At 44.3% G+C, this 18,224-nt stretch overlaps 1 protein-coding gene across 4 annotated transcripts in view; it reads left to right on the top strand.

The window, feature by feature from the left end:
* USP28 (ubiquitin specific peptidase 28) overlaps nucleotides 1-18,224 on the top strand; it is a 732,083-nt gene that overhangs the window by 437,209 nt on the left and 276,650 nt on the right. For all 4 annotated transcript variants that reach the window (XM_044081073.1, XM_044081072.1, XM_044081070.1 and 1 more), the window contains one exon: nucleotides 9,843-10,028. In XM_044081073.1, the coding sequence (XP_043937008.1) occupies nucleotides 9,843-10,028 (186 nt within the window). The remainder of the gene's footprint in view (nucleotides 1-9,842; nucleotides 10,029-18,224) is intronic.

The raw sequence follows: 18,224 nt of genomic DNA, 5'->3' as shown, positions 1-18,224 counted from the left end.
GGCCCCCCTATATCCCATGATGCCTGGCGCTGGATACCCAGATCTCGTTTGGTAAACCTAACTACAGACATAATAATAACAATTATAATAATAATAATAACCCAGTAAAACGTAGTAGGATGCCTGAACCTACTGGAGAGACTGATAGTGGGAAGTGGAAACCAGAGAAGACTCAGCCAGTGATAAAAAAAACATAAGAAACTCTTCTCTGTCTACTAGGATAGGGGGATGGAGGGTGGGGCGCAAGAAAGAAGGCGAGAAGAAGACAACTAACATGGAACGTTATGGTAGGGTATATAACTTCTTAATGTTAAGTTGTCTATCTCGCCTTCATTCTTGCTGGTTGGGACAGTGTCCCTAGCACCTCAATCCTGGGTGGCTCATCTGAACAGACTCTTCAGAACAGTGGAACCAAAATCAGCTCTGCTTCTGGAGGCCACATCCAGTTTATAATGCGAAATGAAGGTATGTGGATTAGCCCATGTAACTGCCGCACAAATAGTTTCCATTGGTAATCTGGCTTGAAAAGCCACAGAAGTAGCTAGAGCTCTGGTGGAGTGATCTTTGGGTTTAGCAGGGAGCTCTTTTTTTTCTTAACTGATAAAAGTAATGGTAGAAGTCAGCCATCTAGATAAGGTGACTTTTGACACCGGTAAGCCTTGTTTTCCCTCCGCGTAGGACAGGAACAACTGGTCTGATTTTCTGGTTTGCTTGGTTCTATGCAGGTAAAAGCATAATTGTCTATGAACGTCCAACTGATGTAACTTGTATTCTGCCTTGTTGGAATAATTTGGAAAGAACACAGGTAGTTTAATGGACTGATTCAAATTATAATCAGAAGTAACCTTCGGAAGAAAGGGTTAGTCCGAAGAGAAACTCTATCTTTGTGAAAAACTAAGTAAGGAGGACGAACACAAAGAGCCTGAAGTTCAGAAACTCTTCTAGCTGACGTAACTGCAACCAGAAGAAGGGTTTTCCAAGAAAGAAACTTCAAGGAGCAAGAAGCTGCCGGTTCAAAGGGGGTGGTATTAGGGAAGCTAAAATCAAATTTAGATCCCACGGAGGCGGGGGAACTCTTACTGGGGGACTGAGTAGAGTGGTCCCTTTTAAGAAAGGCTTTACAAAGCTTATGGGACATGATGCTTGAATCAGATAGGCCTGTATGAAAATTTGAAATTGCAGCTAGCTGAACTCTAATCATGGCAGAAGAGGATCCAGTTCGAAAAAGTTCTGCTAGAAATTCTAAAACAGAGTGCACAGGGGTTGAAAAAGGGTCTATGTTCTTGGTCTCTGCCCATAAGGAAAAACGTTTCCACTTACTAGCATAAGTTTTTCTAGTGGTGGACTTATGCGAGGATAAGATGATTTCACGCACCGAATGGGAAATGTTAGGAAGCCTGGCTAATGTCGGAAGTGGAGAAACCAAGCTGTGAGCTGGAGAGAATGAAGAGATTGGTGCAGCCCACCCGATTGATGGATCAGGAGGTCTGGAATTGGGTCCAGGGCTGCTCCAGAAGGTGATGATGCAGGAAAGGGAACCAAATTTGTCAAGGCCAGTAAGGGGCAATGAGGATCATTTTGCATCCCAATGTGGTAGCCTTTTAAATTAGTTTGGGAATCAGGGGAAACGAAGTCCCTGAGGCCAATTGTGAACTAGAGCGTCTCTGGGGAAGAGGGAGGAGAGAGAGGAACTTGTCGCACTTGCTGTTGAAGGGGGTGGCAAACAGGTCACAGCAAGGCTGACCCCATTTCCGGAAGATTTTGTCTGCCACAGTCTGATTGAGAGACCACTCATGAGGCATGAGAATTGCTCTGCTCTGCCTGTCCGCTGTAACGTTGGACTTCCCAGGGATGTGCGCTGCTGTCAGAAACTGTTGGGAAGAGATCGCCCACTGCCAAAGTCTGAGTGCTTCTCGACATAAGGGATATTACTTGGTTCCACCCTGCTTGTTGATGTACCATACCACTGACATATTGTCTGTCTGAATTGCAATAGTCCCGGTGGGAAGAGTCCTGAAGAGCTTGCAACGCTAAAAGCACGGCTCTCCTCTCCAAGACATTGATATGCAGATGGTACTCGTGAGGCTGCCAGGTGCCTTGGACTGTTCTGCCCTGAAAATTCCCCCCCACCCGATCAGGGAGGCGTCTGTGGTCACCGTAGCTACTGGAGGAGGAAGAGCAAATGGTCTGCCCTGGTGTAATGATGGGGAAACCATCCACCAAGCAAGTTGGTTTTTGCATGACTGAGTGATCAGTATCATGTGAGACAATGGGAGTTGCTGGAAGGACCATTGCGTGAACAGCATCCATTGAAGAATCCTCATGTGAAAACGTGCAAGGGGGACTAGTATTAGCCGCTGCCATGAGACCCGTTTTTAGGACGAATCCGGCCTGAATCCTTTTGCATCCTAATAAGACCTGGACATGCTGTCGAATGGTTAACACTGTCTACTGGGAGAGTGGCTGACATGTCCTTTATAGGTGCAAACTTAAACATAAACGTAATAGATTGACAAGGTGACAATGCAGACTTTTTGAAATTTATTGTGATGCCTAGAGTGGAGCACGTTCGGATGGTGTAGTCTCTGGCTTGCAGCAGGTGATGCCTGGTGGTTGCAGCAAGGAGCCAGTCTAAATATGGAAACACTTGGAATCCTTGCCGTCTCAAGTGAGCGGTGACTACTGCCAAACATTTGGTGAACAGCCTGGGGGCTGTGGTGAGACCAAAGGGCAGAGCTCTGGACTGATAATGACTGGCTCCCATCCGGAAGCGGTGGAATCTTCTGGAACGTCTGTGCATTTTGATATGGTAGTACGCGTCCTGAAGATCTATGGAGCACATCCAATTGTCCTGACCCAGAAAGGGTAAAATGGACTGCAGCGTGACCATCCGGAACTTTGTTCTTTGCACATACCTGTTTAGTCTGCTGAGGTCCACAATGGGTCTCCAGTCCGCTGTCTTTTTTGGTACCAGAAAGAACCTTGAGTAAATTCCGGATCCTTGTTGGTCTGCTGGGACTGATTGGATGGCTCTTTTCCTTAGCAGTTTTGAAATTTCTTGAACTGCCTGATCCCTTAGATTGGGTGGAACATCTGGAAGGGACTTGGAAAGGAGTGGAGTGCGAAAGAAGGGGATTTTGTAGCTTTCTGATATTATAGAAAGTACCCATTTGTCTTGTTGTACTTTGCCAGGCTTTTGGGTACAGCGATAGTCTTCCCCCGACTGCCTCCAAAGGTGGACAGTCGGGCAGCACTTCAGGGATGCTGGAAGGGCTTGTCAGAGAAGGATTCTCTTTGGCCCTGGTTTTGCGGACCCCTTCTGTCCCTAGGGCGGCGTCTGTTGTTCCCTCCTCTGCCCCTGAAGGGGAACTCTCCACGTGTGTCAGGCACGGCTCCCTGGGACTTCCGGAACCACATTTTCCCACTCTTCTGACCCTTGAGATACGGTCTTGAAGGAGTGGAAAAACTGACTCCAATGGCAGAGAGTCTTGCCTTCCTGCTCACACCTGGTAAGGGTATCCTTCACCTGTGGTCCAAACAGAGCAGAACCATCAAAGGGGGTGTTGGTGAAAGATGCCCTGAAGGGTTCCGCAAAGTTGCATAGCAGCATCCAAGCATGTCTCCTCAAAGCCACACCTGTGCCTGCGGCCCTACTCGCTCCATCGGCTGCATAAGAGATGAGCCGCATGGAGAGGTTTACTACAGAATTTAGTTGCCAGCTGGGAGGCAATCTTGGCCTGAGCCCCCGCAGCTGATGGATCTTGAAGGGTATCTCCTAACTCTTTAAGGAGATTCCTTTGAAGGCGGGTAAAATGGCCAAATAGTTCAGAGACCTCATGGAAAAGGTCGCTGAGGAAAACATCCGCTTCCCATATCTGTCCATCGTCCTAGACTCCTTGTTAGGGGGATGGACAGACGAATAAGTTTAAGCCAACTCCATTTTAGTGGCCGCTGCTACCACCATGGCATCAACGGGAACACCCTTGGTCAGAAATTGCTTGTCCTGAGGGGCAGTGATGAATTTTGTGGGCCTGCGGGGCGTTGGTTCCATTGTGTCTGGAGCTGACCACGCCTTTCGAGCTACCACCGACATCAGTAGATCGAAAGGCGGAGGCACCCAGGAGGTGGAGGGTCGGGAACCAAACACGTCCAGGAATACAGACTCATCCTCGGAAGGGTTAAGGGTAGTCCAGTTCTCCCTCTGCCTAAGGATTTCAAGGATGTCTGAGAAGGAGACATCCTCAGAGGGGGATCTCGGGGACCCTTCCGACTCCTCCAAGTCTGTATCTGAAGTGACAGACTCAGGTGAGTCTACATGCTTCCTCTTGCATTTCCTCTTTCGAGGGGGCGCCTGTGAATGAATGGGGGAGGCCTCGGAAGAGGAAGATACACCCAATGGGGTGCCCTAGAGCGCTTGTTCCCCACGCTTGAGGTCTGGAGGAGGGGCAGAGGCAGGAGCAGGTACCATGGGGTGAGGAGCCAATGGGGCTGACCATGAGGCTGACTCAGATGCCCGCACACTCCTCATGACCTCGAAGGCACCCCTTCCCGATACTGGAGAAGGCTCCGGCTCCGAAGAGACCGGAATCCTTCCCGGCACCGAGAGAGACGGCTCCGAAGCCAATGTAGGAGCCAAACTCACCTGCGCCGGAACGGGGTCGGACAAGAGTCCGATGCCACTCTCCCCCTCTGAGCCGACGAGGGAGTCCGGCGCCCAGATCCCTCCAAGGATGGCACCATGGAAGAGATCGGAGCCGATGACGGAACCGAAAGGGGAGGTATCTGTGCCAACGGACCCACAGTTCCAGCCACAGCATGCTCCGGCTCCGAACTCAAGGGATGAATTGAAGGAGGAACTATTGTAGAAACAGGTAGAGCCGAACCCTGATGAGGGGGCTGGATAGCATTTTGGCCAGGGCCTGCAACTTTAAAAGCCTGCTCACCGCTCTCTCCAAATCATGGTCAGATAGCCTAGATGACCGAGAAGAGTGGGATCGATGACTCTGCTCAGATTTCAATAAGGGAGACCCTGGAGCAGAGTGTATTGACTCCAAGGATGGTGACCTGGAGCGTTTTCGACTCCCTGAAGGTTCCGACAAAGTTGACGTAGAGATAGGTACTTCGGTTCCAGCCGGAACCGAAGTTGAAGCAGAGGTCATACCCGGTGACTGCTCCGAGCTGGGAGCCAACGGCTTTGATGGCCTAGAAGGTTTCACTGACAGAGTCTTTGCCGGTGATCCTTCAGGTTTAAGCAAACCCCTAAGCATAAGCTTATTCCTACGCTCCTGCAGGACTCTTGGACTAAAGGCGTGACACACCGAACAAGAGTCCTGCAGATGCAGGGAGCCCAAGCAGTAGACACAAGAAGTGTGACCATCTGTCAGTGACATTTTCTGACAGCATGAGTCACACTTCTTGAATCCTGACACTTTAGTGTCTTTAGACATTCCTGTAAAGGAAAAGCACAATACTAATAAAGAGTACTAAGGGGGAATTGGTAACTAGAAAAAAACACACACAGTCCACACAAGTTACCACACCCAAACAGCACACACACAAAAATAGTATAAGATAGCCTAAAACTAACCTACAAATACTACAATTTTTATAGAAAGAATTTACAATGTTAAAGATAAGCCTCTGACTAAAACGGCCTACCCTAACGGAAGGGGGGAGGGAGGGGAAAAAAACTCTCTAATAAGAAAACGAGTTTTCAAAGGAGGGGGGGGGGTTAAACACTAGGAATACCTACAACTATGAAAAAAACAGTAAATATTTAAACCAGTAATATACAATAAACCCTAATATATAGTAATAGTGAAAAATGTATGACCTGAGCCAGTAAACGCAACCTCGTAGCGAAAGCAGCAAACGAGATTTGGGTATCTAGTGCCAGGCATTATGGGCTATAGGGGGGCCTCGAGCCAGTAAGCAGCTCTCGAGCTTTTGAAGATGGCGGAGTCGGAGCCAAGGATTGGCTCCGAACCCAACCAGCAAGAATGAAGGTGAAATAGACAACTTAACATCAAATTTTCCCAGATAAGCCCACTCAGACTTTGAGGCCAAAAACCTTTTCTCTGATAGACCTACCTCTGTCTGACATCTAACCTCCCTTCAAGTAGATTCCTTTGTCCCTGGGACTAACCCTTTCCTTTCCTGTTTGGCAGCAGATTACTACAGACACCTGGGTTCTCTCCATTATCCAGTGTGCTTATCTTATGCCTTGGAAGTCCCTTCCTCCGTTTTCTGGCATTCCCCAGCTTCCCTGTTGCGAATTCCCTCATTTCCCTGTGGGCCTGACTGATCTGGTGGACCAGAGAACCATAAAACCTGTTTCCTTGTTCCAGCAGGGAACAGGTTTTTATTTCTAAATGTTTCTGGTTCCCAGGAAGGAAGAGGTAGTGGAACTGAGAAAGTGTTTTTAGGATTTTAACAGTTTGCAGATTAAAAAAAAATTCCCTACATAATACTTGGTCGGAAATGGTGTGTGTGTGTGTGTGTGTGTGTGTGTGTGTGTGTGTGTGTGTGTGTGTGTGTGTGTGTGTGTGTGTGTGGGGGCTATAACTCAGAAACTGATTATTTTGAGCTGAGATGCAAGATTTGAATTTCCTCCTACATTGTAATGCCTTACTAAGTTTAGTGCTGTTGATTGGCACAACTAGAAATGGAAATTGGAATCAAGACCAACTGTAAATGAAGAACCAAATATTGTGACGAATGTAAAAGAATTGGATGTGGTATTTTTAGAAAATAGGGAACAAATTAAATAGAAATTTAATTTTTTGTGAACACTACGTGCGGTGCTATGTTCAGGAGGAGGAGTGAGATTTAAGGGTGGGCAGAACCTGAGCAAAGAAACGTGTATACTGTATGAAAATAACTACTACTATGTTTTTTTTTTATTAATGTATGTATATCTGTCATTGTATATAATATGATTAAGATGTCAAAAGAAAATTATAGGAAGGGCAGTAATCACTAACCAAATCATCAGCCATTGTAACAACCTTTTTCATAAACATTTCAGCTTAGTTCATCTCTCATGCTGTGACTTGAGCATGTTTTCTGGACACTTAAACTGAATGCCGAAAGACTAGAATAGGGCTTGGCTACCACAGTCTTGCAGAGTATTTATTTTTTAATCCCCCTCACCCCTTGTACAAGTGGCCTTGCCTGATGGCAGCATGGTAGTGTGGACAGCAGTTAGACTTCTCTAAACTAAGCAAGAGTTCTACAGCCCTGTTCGTTCCTGCCAACCCATGTTGGCCCATCTAGTTTGCCTTGTAAGCCAGGAAATAGGGAGTGTCAGCATGCTGGCCCTTCAGTGAAGCCTACCTCTTAGCTGCCTACAGACTGTTGGAGGTTGGGAATGGGTCAGCTTGCTGGTCTCTGAAGGGCTTGCCCTTAAGTAGTGAACAGTTTCATCATATCTGCCAGGGCAGGAGAGGAGGGGTGCCTGCTCCTGCACTCAGTGTTTCCTGACTTGGCAGAAAACACCCTGCATGACAGAGTATGAGCCACTGCTAGTTGACAATGAAGGTGTGGGCCATGCAGCCTCCCTCTCCCTGAGGATGATCAGGCTGACAGCCACTCCACTTCATTCTTCTCCCCACTAAGTCCCTCACATGCCTATGGCACTATTTGAACATGGTCCATCTGGGATGTAGTCTTGGCTTCCTTCCTCTACACCACAGTGCCAGGGTCCTGCAGACTATGGTTTTGAGACATCCACCCACATCTAAGAGCAGGAAGTTTACTGCTTTGTACTTATCCTCCCTTTCATCTTATGAGTGTTTTAGCAGTGATGTTTGTGTTGACCAAACTAGAGTTGTACAAGGGTGATGACAAGGAAGTTAGACATTTGAAAAGTAGGAGCATTATAGATTTTGACCATTCAACTCTACCTAGTATTACTTTCTTGACTGATCTGATAACCATTGTGTAATTCGCTGACTTTCGGTCACAGTTTTGTGCAGGAAGTTAGTGCTTTTCTTTGGTTGAGTTGTAGATCTTTAGAATCTTTACTTCCATGAAATGTTAGCTGGATGTTGATACTGTTTTATTGTTGCTGTGGCATTGACAATGTAGTAGAATGATACCCCCCCCCCCCGTCGGACTGTGCAGAAGTGGGAGTGGCTTGTGTGGTTGACATGCCAAATGGCTGTGATGTCATATGCAAATGATGCATGATTAACTGCCATGAAGATTTTGACAGTGACATCATGCATACATTGGTTGTTTGACACACATGGAAATCACCCCTGTACATGTGATTTGTGAATGTTCCAGAGACTGAGAGGCTTCAGACAAATGAATTAAATGCTGCAGGTGGTGAAAGTTGAGAGGTATGTATCCAACCTTCTGTCCAGTGATACTGTAAGTACAAGTCTCCAGTGTTTGGCATTATGCAGTGTCCTTTGACAAATTTACATACACCTCAATTTGGCTACTTTATGCAGTTACTCACCTATAATAATAAGTAACGGTTAAAGTGGGCATTCTTTTTTGGACTAGCCTTTCTGGAAACTGATCTGGGCCTCGTCATTGAAGCTGAGCTTACAATTTGAGAACTGTTTCTCTGTAAAGTTATAAAATGCTTGCTGTTCAGTTCATATTCGGGTTAACATTAGAGTTAGGGCTATGGTTAAGCTTGGTGATGACAGTAAACTGACTTAACAGAAAGTCCGATTTAGAGCCTGTTGTTGTGTACTTTGCTTAAAATAACAAGCGTCTTTTATGCAGGATGATACTGTTTGGTATAGAAGTACGACTCCTAAAGCTTGAGAATGATTGCATAAAGTACAATACTATTTAGTATAAATACATATGGTTTGTGGCTTGTAGAGCATCATGAATTTATACTGGCATTGCTGTATTTAGTCGTATTATTATTATTGCAGCATTATTTAATTGTAGTCCCCTTAAGCTGATGTGCTGAATACTCAATGAATATTCATCAGGTCAATGAAGACATCACCATAAATATTCATTCCTTATTCAAACATGTCACCTGGTGGTGGGCGGAGTTTAGGTAAGACTTGCTACTGCGCATCCGAGGGGATATTGTTTTACAGCAGTGCCATTGCTGTTTATATTTGTTTAGCTTGTTGTGAGGGTCTTTTTAAACAGTTTGATATGTGTTAATGTTAGTATATTCAGTTTGGCTGTGTAGAATTAAAAGATTAACTTAAATGCATTTCCACTTTATACAAACTCCTGTAACTTGCTGCAAAAGCATTTCTTGGTCCAGTATATCAATGAGGCACTTTCTCTTTTATCAAAAAAAAAATGTGCAGGTTACATTCTTTAGCTGAATTTACTTCTGCTTATTGTGACATGAGAGGAACTTCATACCCCCCACTTCAGGGAAGTCCTCCTGCTAAAAGATCTGATCTGAAGACTTATGGCCTCTGTCACTAAATCCAGGTCGTATTGTGAACCTCCTGCTGTTGTGATCCTACAATTCAAACATTTGCAGTTATGATGAATGCTGTTACATAGCTGACCTGTCCTCCCCTCTTCTCACCCAGAGTGTATGAAAACCACAGTTTTGAGACTCTTGTACATCTTGCTTTCTATTTTGCTAATGTGCTGGATTCAGATGTTGACTAATGTTGCTGAAGAACTGGTTGGAGGAAACGTAGGTACACCTAGACTACCATCAAAAACAGTGTCAGAGGTTGGAATTAAACAGTGGGTGTGAATCTGTGTGGGATGAGAACTCGTGTAGCTTAAATAACCTTGGAAAACTGAAGATAGCAGTTGACCAGTTTTTGTCTGGAGACTTTATTTTATATATATTATAGTCACAAATGTTGTCATTCTGCTTGTGTTCTTTCAAGGTATATGAACTATGGATCAGGTCCATACCGGTTCCCATTGTCTGACATGTTACAGTATGTGCTAGAATTTGCAAGTACCAAGCCAACATGCGTCCCACCTTCTCCAGACAGGCAAGTTTTCTCACCGCCTCCAGTGCCAGAACTGGACACCCCCCTTCCTAATGCTGCTTCTCCTGTGCAAGCAAGGTAATGACTGTTATGAACAACTAATCACCAAGAGAAGTTTTGTAAATGCACAGTACTGCAGGTATTTTCTTTTTTCTGACCTCCTTGATGCTGACAGTGAGAGAATCTTACCTTGTCTGACTTTTTGTAGCAGGCAAGTCTGGTTGTACTGTGAACAATTGTTGAACCGTCATTAAACCGATCTGAGTTGCTTTCAATGTTGTAACAATTATCAGTGCATTACATCTTAAAGGCATATCTTATAGAAATGGAAATGAAATAGAGCCTGCAGTTCTCTCTAGTAACTATGTGGCAGGCATAAAGCTGAAACTTGTTTTGTAGTTATGTTGCAAATTCCCCAAAACTGATATTTTTCTGCTATTCCCATTGTTTTTCAATATTTAACAGCAGAGTAGTAAAAGCAGTGTGTTTAAGTTTATATGTGCTAGTTTTCTATAGTCAGTGAACCTAAATAATTGTTGCATAGTGATGATTACTGTCCTTGTATACATGTAGAGGTGTGGAGGTCAGCAAAGAAAAAACTTGAAGTATTAAGGTCATTTTGTGTAATGAACATTGTTTACATTTGTGAATTCTGCTTCTCTTACACAATGTGCAGTGTGGTACATCTCAGTAATATGTTCTGTATTTGCCTTTCATTGCCTCCTGAACTTGCTGCGTACTACCTTAATTAAGTATTAACTCTTGCAACACCCCACCCCCCACCCCCATGCACAGTTTGGATTTTTTTTTCATTTATTTCTGGTTAATATAATGTTTTTATTTGCAGTTAAGTTTGCTCCACAAGAAAGCTTGCAACTGTGGTAGAGATGCTGTCTGTGTATAAGGCAGGATGATTATGTAAGCAAAATTAGAAAACCTTTAGCAGTGCTTAAGTTTCATTTTTCAGGTTGTATTATTCACCTGAGAGTATATATGGCATTTCCTACTATCCATTTATTTTTCAAAATCATTTCTTTTGTTGAAGGCCAGATGTTTCATTTAATTGAATTTGTTATTTGGTTTAACTGGGTTAAGTGAACGGATCATCACAAACCCTTTAAACCATGACCTGGACCACAAGGTCAAGGGTGACTACAGAAATATATAATATGGGCATTTCAGAGTGGCTAATCGTCTGCATTCTCCAGTTTCCACATACTGCTCAAAAGCATTTGGAAAACCAATGCAGACATGGAGGAAAGCATACAAACGCTATGCACATTACCTGACTGGAGGTCAGAACTGAACCCTGGATCCTTGAGCTGTGAGAAATCTTATTGAGGAACTTTGCTGCCTTTTTATCAAGCTGAACAAGACAAACCAGATCACCTGATCCCTAGCAGCTGACTTCAACTCCGTCTTTAGTATCCCCAGGCTTTTCCAAGTGTCCTGAGAGACTTTATCTTTCCAGCCTGTTGTGGATCTTTCACAACGGATCTTTTTATTTGGTTGCCTTCATTGAGAGGTACCCAGAAGACCTCCTCAGTTAGTGTTTAGATCCACCTCAGCTGATTCTTACAATCCTAAGGGAGCAGTGGCTGTACTTGGAGATCCTGTTTGAATCATCCAGCTCCTCACTGTGTCATGGAGAGCAACTTCAACACCTTTTTTATCAACAGTCTCATACTTTCAGTTGTTACTCAAAGCTTATGGCCGCAGGTGAGGGGCATAAAGTGACTGGCAAACAGAGAACTTTGTCCTGTATTTTAGGACTCCATTCACTACTTGAGTCTAGGATGTTATCCACAGCATTCCCATCACAGAACCCATTTGTTGGACAGTCATTCAGTTTGTTATACCCTCACCCATGGTACTTAAACTCCTTTTCTTTGGGTAATTGATCTCTGATTTGCAGAGTACATTCTACTCTTTTCTGAACGAGAACAATTTCTAAAATAGATCCTGTTCACAGTCAGCAGCAAACTGCTGCACCACACTGGAGATCAGTCAGTTGCGGCCAGGAAGGCAACATTGCCTGCAAATGACAAAAGTGTGATGCATATATCCCCTGACTGGATATGCTCCATTTCAGCTGAGAGCAAAGTATCAGCTGCTGCTTAAAATGTCCGTTCATGAATGTGAGGAAAGGAGATAAGAAGAGCGTTCACCTTTGGCTAAGTCTTGTATGATCTTGAACATATTTCATGTAATGACAGGAATACAGACATGACTGTTGCTTTGTAAAGACTGGAACAGAGCAGCATACAGCAGTGGTCATAGGGCTCCTTACATTTGCAGCCAATTCCACAGGGTATTTGAGTGCACGGTTTGTGCCTTCATCTGGTCCTGAAAAAATCGTATAGAATACACTAGCAAACTCTCACACTCCTTCCATTATCTGAGAGTTTATTGCATTATTCAAAAGCAGTAGTTAACCCACTGTTTTTTTTTTTGCTGTTATGAAATTTGCAGTATACTTTCTGAATCGGAGGCTCAGATGTGTCCTCCTATCCAAGAATATGGTGTATGCATCCTCTGGAATGCTGAGGAGAGCAATTATTCCTTTGATTGGAACACACTTTTCTGTCCCTGTTTTTGAATGAGGATTACCACCCTAGTTTGCAAATCCAGAGGTATTTTCCTACACTTCCTTGTAGCATTCCAAAGCTCATTTACTTTGACATCCCAACAGTGTCCAGTGACTTCAGAATTCCCAGTGGAATTTCATTCCTTCCCATAGCCTTGCCATCTCATTTTTGTGTAATGGCCTAAGTGGTCTTACCTCTAAAAATGGACCCATTCCCACCAATTGCTTCTATTATTGCCCCCTCCTCCAAGGAGGAGTTTCTTGCATGTTCAGGAGTTCCTCACCATGCTTTTTCCTCTCCCTGTGATCTCCACAGTCAAGACCATCATTCACTCTTGGTGTTTATAGTCTGGGTGATGCGTTGCTCACCTCTTGAATCCCCAGATAACTTGCCAAAAGCTTTGATCCCATCTTGAAGTTAATGTTCAAACATACTGTGTTTCTGGCATATGGGTAGTAGTGCCCTACTACCGTATCTCTGGCAGTCTACCAAAATCCAGAACTCCTCTCCCTACCTGTGCCTGTTTGTATAATGGACTGATCACCTGAGGGTACAAGAAGTGCCTTTCCTACCAACAGACTGGACCCTTTCAGTTTTTTAGTGCAAGAAAGGGAAGCATTTCTGAGAAGACTGCTTTTTCCTCTGGATTTTTCAGCTGTTTAGCTCAGATAAGAAACCCTTAAGGGTTTTTTCATTTCTTCCCTCTGCTTTTTCTGTACATGCTTGAATAGTGTATTCTGCTGCTGTGGCTGTTTTTTTTTTCTAATTAGAAATTTTTGTATACGCTTCTCCTTGTACTTTGATTAGCATAATAATGTCTGTGCTGTTAATTAAAAGTTGTATTTGGAAGTTTTAACAGGAAAACGTATGATATTGCAGTTTTTATTTCATTGTTATAATTATGTTAGATAATTGAGCACGATTACAGTATTTTAATGGGTTTTTTTCTTTTCCTGTATCCAGGACTTCCTGTAAGTTTCTGAGCCCCCCCCCCCCCCAAGCCTTTCTGTATTGGAGGGAAGCCTTCTAGCTTATCAGTGGGAGTGATAAGCATTAGGTAGCCTATCTACCAGAAGAGGAGTGGTTCCTGGCCCAGAAATTGTAGCAACTGACCGTTTGGGCAGTTTTTTCCCATCTCTTTCAACTTTCTGGTTTAAAAGTTGCACTTGCACTTGTTTCCCACCTTTCCTGTTACTAGCCTAGTCCAGATACAGAGTTGCTGTATCCAGGACTGTTTGTAATCTTCTGAGCCCCACAAGCCTTTCTGTGTTGGAGGGAAGCCTTCTAGCTTATCAGTGGGAATGGTAAGCACTAGGTAGCCTATCTACCACAAGAGGAGTGGTTCTGGCCCAGAAATTGTAGTTTATTGGCCGTTTGGGCAATTTTTTCCATCTCTCTCAACTTTCTGGTTTTAAAGCCCGTGTTTGTGCAGGATCCCCACCTTTCCTGTAACTAGTCTAGTCCAGGTACAGATTTACTGTATCCAGGACTGTTTGTAAGCTTCTGAGCCCCCCAAGCCTTTGTGTTGGAGTGCAGTCTTCTAGCTTATCAGTGGGAGTGGTAAGTACTAGGTAGCCTGTCTACCACAAGAGGAGTGGCTCTTGGTGCAGGAATTGTAGGTTATTGATCATTCGGGAAGTTATCCATCTCTTTCAATTTTCTGGTTTAAAAGACCACATCTGCACTGGATTCCCATCTTTCCTGTAACTAACCTACTGGAAAGCACTAGAAGGCCTTAAACTGATACAAGCCCTCTAGCTTAAAAGAGAGACTTTGGAGTGATTGAGTATCAATTTTCTGTATTTTCTTGCTGTACTTAACTGTTTTCCGCCTAAATGCTGATTTTCCAGCACTTATTGTGATTTAAAAGCTTGTTTTTTTTTTTTTCACATAATGTACTTATTTGCCTGCCTGCACTTTTTTTTTGTTTAAATAAATTGTTTAACTGTTGTAGGCTACACACTAAAGTGCGGTAGCCTTTTCTGATCGCTTGTATTCGTTTAAAGTTGTTTTAAGTGGACTTTTTACTGTTTTTTTGCCTTCTCTTTTCAAAAAAAAAATCTTGTTTCCCGCCTTTCTAAGCTAGTATAGTCCAGTTTTCAGGCTAGTGCTGAATTCAGGGCTGTGTTACAAGTTTGAGTTACCCATACCTTACTTGGATAAAAGGAAGTCTCTCTGTTTACCTGTGAGAGAGGGGAACTTTGAGCAGCCATCTGTTCCTGGAGGAGTGGTTCCAGCCCAGAAGTTAGTAGTTTAAAAAATGCGTTTGCATGGTTTTGTGCACTGGGCAGCACCGTTTAGCTTGGGTTAAATTATTCCCGGCTTCACTAAGCCTCCTCTTCAGTTTTTCACTTGAAACTATTCTAACTCTCAACCTAAGCACTCAGAAAGCATCCTAAAGACCAGCACTTGCTCAAACCTAATAGCAAGCACTAATATACCCCGACACTTGACTGCCCAGCAAGGCAAGGCTCTTTATCCACCCCTCACCAACCAAGCGACTAAGCAGCTCACCCTACTATTCAGGCATAACCTAAGGGTAACTTCAGGTGTACTCTCCAGTCCAGCTGGTGAATATGGGTATCTTGAGGCAATGTTACAACTGCCACATGTACACAGACAGCCGTCTCCTCCTATCACAAAACACTAACATATGCGAGAGATGCAGTTATACAGCCAAACTGGAGGCTAAGGTCTCTCCACCCAAGACTGGAACAGACGGTTGTGAGGAGAAGGTTAACACTTGCACCACACCTCCAGCCTCACATAGACTTACTAAACCAGTACTGGCAAAAATACACATAAATACAGATAAATACACAAAATCATACTCGGAGGCTATAAATAAAAACCTGCAAAAGCATCGGAGAGCTCCAAAGCAGACACCCACAAAACCTGCACCTCTCGTCACAAACCAGACAACACATAAAACACAAAATCAATGTGCTGCACAATCACAGCCCTTAAGGCGAAATAACATACCTAACACACTAGCAATAGGTGACTCAATAGTCAGGCACACTGACGCCCCACTCACTAGGCTGGACAAGGAGAAGGTTACTGTTAGCTGCCTGTCGGGAGCTAGAATCCACCACATAACAAAAGCACTCTGGTCACTCCAGAGCAAGTAATGTCATTGTTCATGTTGGTGTGAATGACCTGAGACGTACCTCCCTGGACTATATGAAAAGAGACATGGAAGAGCTGTCTGATCATGTAGCCCAGGCGGGTATGACCCTGACCCTGAGTAGCATCCTGCCCTCACCAAGAATGATACCTCATTATAAAGAAAAAATGATCAATTTCAACAATTGGCTAAGCTTCTGGTGTCATTCAAAGGGGATCCAGTGTCTGTCAGCTTGGGATGGCATGCTCGACAAGCCGCGTTGCTTTGCAAGAGACTGCTTGCTCCTGTCACCTCTAGGCTTTCGAATACTGGCCAAGGCTCTTGCTGCCCCGATAGTGCCTTTTTTAGGCAAGGCTTAAAAGACATTCTAAGGGGATCCAGTATCTGTCTGCCTGGGATGACATGATCAACAAACCACGATGCTTTGCCGGAGATGGCCTGCACCTGTCGCCCTTTGGATTAAGGATACTGGCTAAGGCTCTTGACAACCCCTATAGTGCCTTTTTTAGGCAAGGTTCAAATGACAAATTCACCACCGTAATGGGTACAAGCAAGCAAAATCTGAGGGTAATGCTAGAAGTGTAAACCTCAAAATGCACTCACTCGAGGCAGTCCTTAAAATGGAGAACATCGACATCTGTACAGTAACAGAGACCTGGTTCAAGGCTCCAGCGAGCACCCCTGCATTACCAGGCTATAATTTATAGCACACCTTTCGGCCACTTAACCTGGACTGAAACACTAAAGGTGGAGGCGTGTCCATATTCATTAAGGATATCCACACCACCAGGCTAGTTGCTCAGCATAATGCACCCAAGATTATCCAAGTGCAACTAACTCTGGGCAAGACCGCAGTCCATATTGTAGCTTGCTACAGATCCCCCACCATGCCCCAGGATTCCCACTCCTCCTTTCTTGATGCACTGGAAAATACTAGGGTACAACCTAACACCCTAATAATGGGCGCGATTTTCAGCTACCCCACCATTAACTGGGAAAACTACTCATGTACCAACTCTTGTGCTCAACGTTTTCTGGAATTCATAAATTCCAACGACTTGGATCAACTTATCTACACCCCCACCAGGGGCAGCAGTATCCTAGTAAACAACCAGCAAAAAAAGTCTAAAAAAGACCAAAAGGAAAAAACAAGAAAGATTGCACGTAGAAAAAATATTTATTCCACAAATTGTGTCTGGCAGCAGTATCCTAGACCTGGTCATTACCAGCATGGACAACTGGTGTTCCACACCAGAGGTCAGTTCCACATTGGTCAGATCTGACCACAAGCTAATCACCCCAGACATCCACATCCCATGCCCACCCCCCATTAGGGAAACGACCATAAAAAATGTCTCCAAAGCCAACTTCATGCTTCTTAAGACAGAAGTGGCAAACTTCATGACACCCATGCTGACGGGCAGTAGAGGTACGACTGCTGAATTCAACACAAATGCACTTTATAAGCACTTACATGAGTACATGGATCATGCAATCCCTAACAGAACCAAGATGTATCCTCCAAAAAATGGAAGCCAATCTGGTGGTCCACTGCCATAAACAAACTCTACAACAGAAGAAAGAAACTGTTGCAAAAAAAGAGTAAAATCCCATGATTGGAGGAACTCCCTGGTCAGCCTCAGTAAGAAGCTGAGATCCCTCATAAAATCCTCCAAAGCTAATTATGAAAACAAAATCGCCACCGATTCTGAAGAGAACCAGAAAGCATTCTATAGCTATGCCAAGAATTTCAATGGCAACACTTAGATCTCCTCTGAGTTACAGCACAATGGCACTAAATATACAGAACAAACTGATATTGCCAACATCCTGGCAGATGGCTTCAGTGCTAACTTTACCCCCCTCTCATCCCCTAAAGGGCACATCTCTATACCGGAAGAATGCAAAATTCCTGTAATCACAGCTGCACAGCTAAAAAAAACACTCTCCAAAGCCAAGAACACAGCATCCATGGGACCTGAAACATCCCAGGCTGCGTTCTACATGAACTACAGAACAAACTAGCACCCCACCTAAGTACCATGTTCAATCATGGCTTCACCTCAGGCTTTGTGCCTGCTGAATGGTGCACAGCAACGGTTATCCCACTCCACAAAGGGGGAGCTACCACGGACCCCGGGAACTACCACCCCATTAGCCTGACGAGCCTGGTCTGCAAGGCTATGGAACATATCATCATGGAACTTATAAACAATGACGTTGGTGATCTCCAAACTCTGGACCTTACCCAGTTCAGGTTTGTAAAAGGCAGAGCATGGTAGACTTCTTTGAAGCGGTCACCAAAGCCGTAGATGAGGGTAAGGTGGTTCACACAGTCTATCTAGATCTCGCCAAGGCTTTCAACACCATCCCCACTCTGGAATTATAGATAAACTCATTAAACTAGGTATAAATCCCTATGCCACAAGATGGGTTGCCAGCTGGCTCACTGACAGAACTCACACTGTGAAAGTAGCAGACTCCAAATCCAACTTCAGATAAGTGGAGTTACCACAGGGTTCAGTCCTGGGTCCTCTCCTGTTTGGTATCTACTTCTCT

This window comes from Protopterus annectens, chromosome 8.part0, assembly GCF_019279795.1.
Source record: "Protopterus annectens isolate FY-2018-M chromosome 8.part0, PAN1.0, whole genome shotgun sequence".
Lineage (NCBI taxonomy): Eukaryota > Metazoa > Chordata > Ceratodontiformes > Protopteridae > Protopterus > Protopterus annectens.
Note: the sequence above shows the minus strand (reverse complement) of the source record. Positions and strands in the feature narration are given on the sequence as shown.